This window comes from Hyaloscypha bicolor, assembly GCF_002865645.1.
Source record: "Hyaloscypha bicolor E unplaced genomic scaffold K444scaffold_52, whole genome shotgun sequence".
NCBI lineage: Eukaryota > Fungi > Ascomycota > Leotiomycetes > Helotiales > Hyaloscyphaceae > Hyaloscypha > Hyaloscypha bicolor.
In genome coordinates, this window is record NW_020194554.1 from 1,446,955 (window position 1) to 1,458,354 (window position 11,400).

General features: G+C 47.8%; 4 protein-coding genes across 4 annotated transcripts; 2 read left to right on the plus strand and 2 right to left on the minus strand.

Annotated features, from left to right (window-relative positions):
* Positions 1 to 1,449: 1,449 nt before the first annotated feature.
* On the minus strand, positions 1,450 to 2,411 carry K444DRAFT_522971 (Metallo-dependent phosphatase; the record flags this gene model as incomplete). The annotated part of the gene is made up of 2 exons (XM_024874244.1): positions 1,450 to 1,668; positions 1,719 to 2,411. The coding sequence occupies 2 exons, from the start codon at positions 2,409 to 2,411 to the stop codon at positions 1,450 to 1,452; spliced, it is 912 nt and encodes a 303-aa protein (XP_024740310.1).
* Positions 2,412 to 5,448: 3,037 nt separating this feature from the next.
* Positions 5,449 to 6,140, plus strand: K444DRAFT_610261 (uncharacterized protein). Its single transcript, XM_024879714.1, has one exon. The coding sequence runs from the start codon at positions 5,454 to 5,456 to the stop codon at positions 6,132 to 6,134; it is 681 nt and encodes a 226-aa protein (XP_024740311.1). The 5' UTR covers positions 5,449 to 5,453; the 3' UTR covers positions 6,135 to 6,140.
* A 557-nt stretch (positions 6,141 to 6,697) lies between these two features.
* K444DRAFT_523025 (tannase and feruloyl esterase) lies at positions 6,698 to 8,395 on the plus strand (the record flags this gene model as incomplete). The annotated part of the gene is made up of 3 exons (XM_024874250.1): positions 6,698 to 7,185; positions 7,231 to 7,780; positions 7,826 to 8,395. 3 exons carry the CDS (start codon positions 6,698 to 6,700, stop codon positions 8,393 to 8,395), a joined length of 1,608 nt encoding a protein of 535 aa, XP_024740312.1.
* Positions 8,396 to 8,668: 273 nt separating this feature from the next.
* On the minus strand, positions 8,669 to 10,246 carry K444DRAFT_585189 (uncharacterized protein; the record flags this gene model as incomplete). Its single annotated transcript, XM_024877901.1, has 2 exons — positions 8,669 to 9,716; positions 9,833 to 10,246. The coding sequence occupies 2 exons, from the start codon at positions 10,244 to 10,246 to the stop codon at positions 8,724 to 8,726; spliced, it is 1,407 nt and encodes a 468-aa protein (XP_024740313.1). The 3' UTR covers positions 8,669 to 8,723.
* Positions 10,247 to 11,400: the final 1,154 nt, after the last annotated feature.

Below are 11,400 nucleotides of genomic sequence, written 5' to 3' on the forward strand. Positions count from 1 at the left end.
GTATGTAGGTACTAGCTCTGAAAAGGTTGTAACTCTGTTGTGCTCGTATATTGAAACAATAATATTTGCTTGGTTGAAAGATTGAACTGAAGGAAGATGATGGGAAGACATATCTGCAGAGTGAGACGACTCAAGGACTGCATTCAACGAAAATACTTATATTGACATCTCTAGATACCACCCTTTTTCCACTGACCGCATTGAAACCTCCCTCCCTTGTCAAGATAGCAAGTGCATCAGCCGAGCTGGTTTCTTCCAGCATTCGCTAGAACAATTGCTTTCTTTTGGGAATAATTCCCAATTGCGAACCAAGCTCTAACACAAAACACTCTTGGGAATCAAAGACTTCTGTCATGGCTCTCCAACCATTATTTGATTACAATGATATTCATGCGAAACGATGTTCGAGTGATGAAACATGAAACCTCTCTCATCTTTGTTGACACTCGCCAACTCCAAGTCGATTTGTAAAACAATGAGCCATTTGCTGGATGTCTAACTTCACTCCAAAACCAAACGTTTCTTTTCGAAACCTCCCAATCATCGAAGAGACATCGCGATTCTGTCTGAGGCCTTTCAGCTTTGTTGAAGCCTCACTTCGAACATCAGAATTTGCACCACCATCAAGAACGCACGAGGTTGGCTACAAAAGGCAGACGTAACTCACGTGTGGTATAATGATCTGGTACACCGATGAATTTCCCAACACTTGGGGGCTTGTATAACGATGAGCTGCAAGCCTTCAAGTCCCTGCATCTCTTCCATGTTATCCCACCGTCCTGGGTTATACAGCAACAACAACTGGGTCAGAACGCCTCTCCCGAAGGATTTGCAGCACTTCACAGTTCCTCAACGATCTGTACAAGTAAATTTGGACCAAGGGGGCCCGCAGCCTCGATCACAATGAACAAGCCAGCATCTCGCTGGTGTTTGGTGAGGGTTCTCCTCGTCGAGCAACGTGTCTTGAGACATGCGGGTGTTGAAACGACAGGATGAGCTGCCACTTGATGAAGGCTCGATGTGCGGAGATAGCTTGAAGGTCTAGATTTGTACCATAAATAAATCATTTTTTCTCTGGGGCCGGATACACGAACTCGTTTTCAGACAAAGAGAGATGTGTACAAAGCAAGCCGAGTGATTCAATCAAAACTAGAGCCGGTGAGCGCCCAAACAACCATGAGTATCCAGTAAATGCTGCTCAAATGTGGATGATTTGCGAGAGGAGAGGAGAGGAGAAGAGAAGAGAAGAGAAGGAAGGCTTGCCGAAAGTGAACAATCATTTCACGAACCAATTCGTATCTTCCTCCTAATCCGTCCAATTCGAATTCTACTGCAATGAATCTAAAGCAGTCTGGCCACAAAATTCCCAAAACGCCTCTAAACCCATGGTATCTTTTGTTGCCGCTAAATCCAAAACGATGTGTCTTTGACGCTCAAATGCCACACTTATTAATTTCTGCGCTCCCTGCAGTCTACATGCACAATCTTGTGCTTATGATCCGAGTTTCCGCCTTCAATGACAACAGCAGTTAGTTGCCCCCCCTTCAAGCACCCTGTATCAATCCCCATGCTATAATCTGCAACCTGGAGGCCACGCTTGGAGTCGTGACCATATGTGACTGTGCTTCGTTTGTTTTTGTGGAGGCCATTCTGGAATTTATTCCAAACCTGACAATCAATCAGCATGTACCAGATAAACTCAACCCAAAAAGAGGTACCTTCATCCAGCCTACACCTTCTCTACCCTCACTCGGCACACCATCTTTGATAGTCCTCATGTTCATTACCATAAAAGGATCTTGCTTCTCCAACTTAACATTGGGCGCCAGACCAGCGTGGACAACAACCACTTCGCCCAAGGATCCTAGTTTCCCTACTCTCAGGATCACTGGGCATTTCTTCAGCCACTTGATTCGTTTCTCTCCTAAAGCCCTCACCAAGGCTCGATCTTTATAATCTCCGTGGCTGAAGCTCACCTCCTCGAGGGCGTCTTGTGCTTTGTGTTTTTCCTCGTTTGGCCCTGGATCATCCATAGAAATATGGTCTGCCACCAGGTCGTCGTACGTAAGGATGATGCGGTCCTCGTGGTTCCCTCGTATGCCAGTTGCACCAAGTTTCATCGCCAAATCTACGACTCCAGGTGAGTCGGGACCTTTCGAAATCATATCCCCAGCCAGTATCAAGTGGTCGTGCTTCTTGTCGAACTTGAGTTTATCCAGCAGATCATCCAACGCCTCCTTCATGCCATGCACATCACCAACAATCACTAAACGCCCCGAATGTCGGTGCTTCCCAGTTTCAGGGAGAAAGTTTGAAGGGAGGTCCATGAGTTGAATCATGTCTGTAAAGGTAGGTCGAGCATTGCCACCATACAAATCCTCTCCCTCTGCTGTTGAGCCCGGATCATTCATGCCGTCAGCCCCGCTCAGTTCATTGTTCTCTGCTCGACCGAAGAGTATGTACGCTGCCCAGGACAACACCATGCATAATGCCAGATAGACCACTATTCGTCGCCCTCGCGGCTTCTTTGAGCTCGATCCTCGCCGCTCTCGGTACTGGGGTAAAGAAGGCATTCGGAGAATGTTCGTTTGAACGACTTGAAACGCGTCAGCCTTCCGAAGAGTTCGTTCGCGATTGCAACGCCGTCAGGAATTAGACAACGGGTTGGCTTTCGTTTCTTTCTTATACTCGAATGCGTTTCCAATTGGCACACTTCAGGAGCTCATAGACCTAGCCTATGTTATGCCATTCCGGAAGGGATATCTGGTAGAAGTCTTGTTGATAATTTCGTGCCGCGCAGCCGTTCCAAGTGCTTTGGCCCATTACGAGCCGCTGACAGAAGTCGTGTTATTAGGCGATTGATCAAGCGATTTTCAGGCCTCACGACCCCGTCTTCAAGGCCCAAATCTCTCGTTTTATCAGGATTACCTTATAGTTTCAAGACAACAACAAATAAATAGAACTTGCAATTTAGTAAACCGGAGATTATGAGAGGTAACTGGAGTTTCCATTACAAGAGTTTTAAAAGTTTACAAGTTTCAGTAATTAATTTAGGTGTGCAATAGACTCTTATCAGCAGGCCCATTATGACGTGTTTGTGGCTTGGCCGCGCCAACCTTATTTTCACTGCCTCTACCCCTGGCCTCCTAACCTCCTTCTTTCCTCTCCTCTCCTCAGAGCATTCGAGTTCTTTGAAATACTCTACGCAGCTAAATTAAATCGTCAATGCTATATCCATTTGAAGAAATATGGTCAAGTCCTTAATTTGGTTCCGGAAAATGCCTGGTTGCACTTGTTTGAGCATCCCGGATATATTTCGTGGTCATAATCTAGCGATTATCACCGGCACAGCAACGCCGTAATTGTCAGTTGCTGATCAAGTTTTCATTTGTTGGAGCAGCACAGTTGCTAATCAAGAAATTCGATTGTTGGATGTGGGAGCTTCCACGTGTTCCAAAGCTGCAACCAACTTCATCCAGCTACTCTCTCGGAGTGCTCTTCTCGAAGCACTCTCTACGTCCAACATCACTCAAGCCGGTCTACATATGCTTGATTAATTGCAGAACGCTGCTTTTCTATTTAAAGAACATCTTGAAGATGAATAATAATCAGCCAGGTTTGAACGCCTCTCTGTTCAAGCAGAAATCTTCTTTGTCTTGCGTTCCGCAAACGACAACAGATGAAAGGCCCTTCTAGATGTTGAATATCATGGAAAGAAATTCTTTGTAGCAAAGTTTAGATCATTGTTTCGAGGAGGTTTATTTATCTTTTTGATTGTGACAATCTTCAAGTCATCTCGTCGACTACACTCTGGCCGTTTGTGCATATTCTCATATCATTATTTTGCTGTAGCATATAAATCTCCGTTGAGCAGCTATTCTCAAACAGTATTTCCCGCCTAGAAATCTTGTTGTTGTTCTTACCATTACCTATTATCGACTTTCACCACGAGCGCAAAGTCAAAAGTCTGGACAATGTCTGACAGCACTGGTGTGCCAAGCCCATCCGACGTTGGTTCCGGTGGACCTCAAATTCCCCATCAAGCAGCATCTCGAACTCCGTCACCCACTGAGACCCAATCTCCAAACTTTGCATCCGGCACTGCAACATCCTCCACTGCAGTTCTGTCCTCTGAGCACCCAACCACGCCACCAGCATCGAACCCTCCAGAGCGCACATCCGCGTCCCCTGCAAACCCGGCCACTCCAGAGTTAACGCTTAGAAAGCGCAGATCAAAGCCTTTGAAGCAGCCCGATCCTTATGTTAAGACGGAGGGTAAACCTTCAGCGAAGAGAGTCAAAAAGGATGCAAGGGGATTGTTCCACCGCTCGCTAACTTGGATTTATGCTCACTCCCTGGGACTAGTGATCGCTGTTGTCTGTAAGCAGTGTCAGGGAGCATACGAAGGTTGGGGCAAGATTTGGGTTGACCGTGGCTTAGGCTCAGGGTTATATTTCCTTTTTGTCACCATCCTAACAACTATCACTAAAATCTGCTGTGAGTCTCCTTTCCCGCGAAATATCTGAAAGCTATCAATCAGACTGATGAATGACTAGCTTATGTGATAGAACTCGTCTTCGTTACTGCCCCAGCAAAGATCCTGGAATTTACGCGTTAGTATCCCTAATGAAAGTTGACGATTCGCTCTCCTTGCTGACTAACATGAAGAAGGATTCATATTGGCATTACCTGATCGGTTCATCAAGTACCTTAGTGAGTGTTGTTCCCTTCGCCGCTGTAAACCTCAAAAATGCCAACAAATAGTTAGAAGAGTCAGCACGACACGTATTCATAACTATTCCCGTGGATTGTTTCGCCTTTTGTGGTAAGCCCAAGCTCTGCAAAGGGATCAAGACCGGCAAATACTAATTTATGGATCAGACTCCTGGCTCTGGGTCTTTTTTGTTCTGATGCCTAGTGCAGCTGTAGAAAAAACTGTGAAATGCCTTTCGAATAAAAGTGTGGATTTTCCGGATCGCTATAACAGATTAAAAATCACTATCCTGAGTCGGCGAATTAAGCTTGGGTGGTTAGCTGCCGCTATTTGGGTTCTCTGGTTTTACAGACACAGTGTCATACCGTACTGCGACCCTTGGAGGGATAACAGCGTTGGAGTTGTGTCAGGATTTCCCTTGTCAGGTGTTGTTTCGAGTGTTCTTCTCCTCCCGTGCGGCCGAGAAGGTGCTGCTAGGGAGTCGGCGATCAACAGCCTTGTGCAGTACAGCCATCTCTCAAACGTTTCCGAGGCCTTTAGTGAGCATAAGATCGACTACGATCATCTATTTTGGCTAGCTGAAACCGCTAAGACTGCATCGGACTCACTCATAAACAAGCGACGGAAGGGAGAAGGGGACATGGAATATCACGGTGTGCTCGACTTGCATTGCTCATTGAATAAGGTTGGCCCATTCGTTATTGACTTTCTCCAACTAAGGAAAGTCGCACTGGGTGAGATGAAACATGGTCTCTCCGTCTACAACTCACAACTCGAGCATGAGAAGGAGGCCGGCAGATGGAATAAACAAACAGACCTTTCCGTTGGGAAGGGGATCAAAGAGGTCTTGGTGAGACGATGGATTACGAAAATCAAGTACGAAAAAGCACTGAGCGATATTAGCAACCGCACCCTTGACGCAGTCAAACACAAGGCCGACGAACTGTATGGAAAGCTTGGAGAGGGTAAGGAATTGTTTGAGAAAATCGGGCATTATTTTGTTCTCAATCGATACCTAAGCAATACCCGAAAGTCGACCCACGAACAACGCACCAGGGGCATGTACGAACGTCTTGGCGGAAAGAGAGACGAGCTTGATGGTTACGCCAAGGCTGTCCGGAACCTCGACTATCCGGCTTTAGAGCTGGCTATTGACGATTACTTGCTTCAGTTCCGACAGGCAAAAAAGCTTCTTAATGCTGCTATAGCTGCATATGGTACGGATAAGATGGCCCCGGTTTACCCACTTTTCCCTCCATCGAAGGAGGATATGAAGGAGAGACTTACTCTGGAGTTCGATCTCAGAGGAAAGAAGATAGCAGCACTGGCGAAGGATTTGGAAGATGAGAAAGCGACGACGGAGAAGGTGTTGGATAAGATCGATGTTCTGCTTGCAGCTAGATTTGGTTGGAAGGTGTGAAACGGGGCTTTCAGTTTTCTAGACCTTTCTTGATGGTACTTTTTCCTATTGTATTACAGTATTTTAATGTCTCGCTCGACTGAGCGAAATTGGGCACAAATTATGTGATGAGAGAATGAATATTCTTGCCAACAGCGACCGTTCTTGTCAATCTACAAGCAGATAAATGCCACTCTTACTCTCCACTTTACGTATTGATCCCCCTTTCCCTCAGGGAAAGTTCTAGATCACGTGGACTTCGATTAAGTGACCTCCCTAAGCGAGCTTACTTGGCCTCTTGCACCTTCTCCTTCAACAAAACCTCCTAACTACCAAGTTCTTGCCCCAAAATGCACTTACATCATTACGCTTGTGGTATCTAAATACGAGTCATTCTCGCAAACCTAGATGTGCGGCAGAACAGGCATGCCAATTCCAGCATCTCACCGGGATCCACGGTTGCGGTTCCTCGACCCTAAATGACGCCAAAAGCCCCTCACCAGCCACGAGCCTCTTCTCGGAATTTCGAAGCGCCAAGAACACCAATTGAAATTTCGTGGTGGCTCATGATGGCTCAGCTTTTGATGTTCGTATTGTCATTGTGCTTCTTTGCACACTTCGTGTTAGGGAGCACCCCTCAACCGTTCCCACCGCATCTAGCGAATTTTTCAACCGCTTGCTCGGAATTCGAGCCACTCAAATATGTCTCAAATGCGACATTGAACGTGCATGAGTTCGTTGCCGCAGGCACGACTCTTCACTTCCCGGGTACCGACCCCAGCTGCGGAACGGCGAATCAAACGGTGTCTGTAGATATCTGCAGGATTGCCTTGAACATCAGTACTTCAGACCGATCTGGTATCATTTTCGAGAGTTGGCTGCCGCGTACTTGGACTGGGAGGCTTCTGGCGACGGGAAACGGAGGTATTGATGGTTGTATCAAGTATGATGACATCAACTACGGCAACAAGAATGGTTTCTCTGCCGTGGGATCAAACAATGGTCACAATGGCACCGGGGGAAGTGCTTTTCTCCACAATCCTGAGGTGTTGAAGGATTATATATATCGATCGTAAGATTTATACCCCGATTTCCAGACCATGGCTCACAAGTTAAGACTTCATACCATCACGGAAGGGGGGAAGAATTTGACGACTGCTTTCTATTCGGCACCTGCAAATAATTCCTACTATCTTGGATGCTCGGGAGGTGGACGGCAGGGCATCAAAGCCGCAGAAATGTTTCCCGAGGACTTCAATGGCATTGTTGTTGGTGCTCCCGCTGTCAACTTTAATAACATGACCTCCTGGCGGGCTTCCTTCTTTGGTAAGACGGGAGCCTCAACCTCGCCCAATTTCATTCCGGCCAGTGCTTGGCAAGGTTTCATTCACGATGCAGTTCTAAAACAATGTGACGCGATTGATGGGGCAGTTGATGGAATCATCGAGGATCCGACATTGTGCGACTTTCGTCCAGAGGAGCTGATCTGCAGTTCTGGCCAGAACTCAACGAAATGTCTCAATGAGGCACAAGTTGAAATAGTCAGATCAGTTTTGTCACCACTCTATGGCTCAAGCGGGGAACTTGTGTTTCCAGCTATGCAGCCGGGGAGTGAAGTCCAAGCAGTCCAAGGACTGTATTCTGGAACCCCATTCCCGTATTCCCTGGTATGTACAATCTTTGGCCTCCTAATCTAGGCTGATTAAAAACAGGATTGGTTTAGATACGTGGTTTACAACAGCAGCACCTTCGATGACACCCATTTCTCCGTCTCAGACATTACTGCAGCGCAGGCTCTGAACCCATACAACGTCCAAACCTACCCCTCCAATCTTAGCAACTTCACGGGAACTCACAAGGGCAAATTACTTATCTTCCACGGCCAACAAGACGAGAAAATCACATCTTTCTCCACCGAACGGTTCTACAACCATCTTGCTAGTGGCATGGAACTTCATTCTTCCCAAATCGACGATTTCTTTCGATATTTCCGTATCAGCGGCATGTTTCATTGCAGCAGTGGGCCGGGCGCATGGATGATTGGACAGTCCGGGTCTGGATCTATGTCCTTCTATCCCGAGACGAACATCCTTGCTGCGATGGTCCAATGGGTTGAAGAGGGTATTGCACCGGATACTATTCTAGGCGTGAAGTTTGTGAATGATTCTGTGGCAAAGGGGTTAGAGAGAAGCAGAAGGCATTGTCGATTTCCTTACAGGAACACGTATATTGGCGGAAATGCAAGTCTGCAGCGGAGCTGGGAGTGTATGTTATATGAATAGATTAGCACAATTCTCATTACTCAAGCTTTTGTGGTACGTTCAGGAAGATGAAGTCCTCGCAAAATGAGGAAAGCTGGCACATTGAAGTTTAGACTTTTAAAAGATGAGATGGTTAGAATATGTGAAAAATCAGATGACCATAGAGCATCAGATATAAGGGTAAAAGATCAGGCAATTCTATTGTCTAAATTCCGCGGAAAGTCAATGTCATTTTCGGCTCGATGACGAGCAAGAACAACGCAGAAATCAACTATCGTAGAAAGAAACGCTTATCCGTCCCATAATTCGTTATTATCCGCTCATACTTCTGCGAATAGTAAACGATCCCTCACAACGCACCACTCATCTGAACGTCTCCATCCGTCTCAACAATTGGGGCAACATACCAAGGGAACTCCTCCTCGAGGATTTCGACGCAGGTCAGGTGATCGAGAGGTAGCGCGTTTCTGCCTCGGTCTCCTTGGGTACGGTCGACGAGAAGCTCCTTGACGACCGGCTTCATGTCATCCTTGATCAAGTCAAGGACTTGCGCGAGTCTCTGCTTGCCCTTGGGGGTCATGGCGAAGATTTCGTAGAAGCTGCCGAGGGTCTCTGGACGAAGGTAGTTGCCTGAAGCAATATTGCGATAGAAGGCCAGGCCGCTGTCGTTGGCACGGTGGTGGTAGTTGGACAGGCATGCCGAGGCGCAGAATTGGCGAAATATCATCAGGGCTTGCCAGAGGTAGATGTCTTCGCTGTAGATGGCGCGTCCTGGGATCGAACTCTCGTCCTCCTTGTGCAACATGCGGTCAGGGTAGTACTCGAGAAGGTGGCGCTCGACTCGCAACTTCTTGTCCTTCAACTCCTTGGCCTTTTTGACAATCAGACCCCAGACCTGGCGACCCAACACTCCGTGCTTGCCGTCCAAGTCCTCCAAGAGTTCCTCATTGATAACGCCTCGAAGGTGGAAGCAACCAACGATGTGGAGCATGGCCTCACGGAAGATCAATGGGGATTGGAGACGGGCTGCTGCATGAACCCAAGCGTCAGGGCGACTGCAAATGTGGTTCCAGAGAACGGTGTTGAGTCGAAGGAGGTTGGCCTCAACAGCAACACGAACGGCTGGAATTGCCTCGAGATATTGGGCGGCCTCGATCAGCGTGAGGGCATCAGTGATGTATTCGCGAGCTTCAGGATCATTGGGATCATTGGTAAAACAAGGATTGATGTTGTAGAGACACTTGAAGAAGTTGTCGTACAACTTATTGTATTGTGGCTTAGCACCGAGGCCGTTGGCATTGCGGGGCATCTCGAACGAGGAGATGTTGCCCTTGCGGTCAGGCTGCGAATGTTAGTGCATGATTATTTGTTGTGGTTTTCGCAATGTTCCAACCTGTGAGGGGCAATATGCGGCCTCGTTGAAAAGCGAGCAGAGCATGAAACGAAAAATTGACTTACAATCTTAAACGTCTTGAATGTGAGTCCATCAGGATCGACGTGCGCCGCATCAGGCTCGTCAATCATCACAAGCTTCCATTTGATCGTCAAACCTTCCTCACGTTGTGATTTGGTAGTGTGAGCAGCCGGGTACTTGGCGAGAATACTCTTAATGACCGGAGAAGCATTTATCAGGATGGTGCTGTGCAGCCTCCAGGTCTTGTCGGTGGGGGAGATAATCAAGACATCACCATCTCGGAAGTTGGGATACTCGCTGAATTGAGCACATGCTTGCTGACCAGTTGGGGTAACGGCTTGCTGGACGCTCGGCTGCTGAGCAGATGCTTGCTGAGTGATTGAAGTAACGGGTTGCAGAACAGTTGGTTGCTGAGATACCTTCTGAATGGTTAGAGCAACGGCCTGTTGAACACTCATGTCCTGAGCAGAGGCTTGCTGAACGGTTGAAATAACACCTTGTTGAGCACTCGGCTGCTTAGCAGAAGATTCTTGGGGATAGTGCAATCGTGCGGGAAACAAATCATTGATGCCATTCCGAGCGGATTGAGTAACGGTCTCTGTTACAGTCAACTGCTGCACCCCGGGAACTTGAATAGAAGACAAGATACTAGGAGACGAATTTGCAGCAGCAAGTGAAGCGGGAGAAGTGATGGCCCTCCGAATGATTGGCTGCTGAATTGTACGAGCAGGTGATGGCCCATCGAGAGACAACGATACTTGACGGATAGGAGTCTTGTCACCATTGAGAGGAGAACTCTTTGGAGGAGTCTCTGTCTTGGGCATCTTTGGCTTAGGGGTCTTTGGAGGTGAAGAACTTGGTCGGCGCTTAGGAGTCTTCAGATTCGTATTATCGGGCTTCTGAGTCTTTGGCCTGGCCGTCTTTGGTGCAGCAGACTTTGGCTTGGCAGGTGTCAGGATCTTGCGAGAGGATGGGACCTTGGTAATCTTTGCGGGAGCAGTCTCCGGGTGGGTAGGAGTAGCAACCGGAGCACCAGAATCCTCCTGGCAAGCAGAAGTCGGTGGGACCTTGGTAGTCATTGAAGGAGCCGTCTCCTATTCCCCCCAAAAAATCGGAGTCAGCATACTTCTTTTAGAATGTTCCAGGAGCTATTGGACATTGGGAATAGAATGCTCCAAGAGCTGCTGGGCATTACCCAAGAGATATTGAAATTTACCTGATGGGGCGGATTAGCCATTGGAGCACCAGAGCCCTTTTGGTTAGCGGGAGTCGTATCGGAATCATTTCGACCATCGGGAGTAACAGTATCGAACTGATTCAAAGGAGGGTTTGCCTGATGAGCACGGGGAGGAGCGACAGGTCTACCAAAAGCCCGTGGCGGGGAGATCACACCCATGGCTTGAGCCTTTTGAAGGATAACGTACGTCGGCAACGTTTGAGGAGAAGAGTCCTGGCACGTAGCCTTAACAGTTGACCTACTAGAGCTTGAAGGGCCCAGAACTTCGTTGTACACTTGGCGAGGAGTTCCCAGGCCTGGGTGAGCAGCGATGGGAGAGCCAAACATCAACGGACCGGGAGATACACCCATGCTGACCATTGGATGATTCTCCTG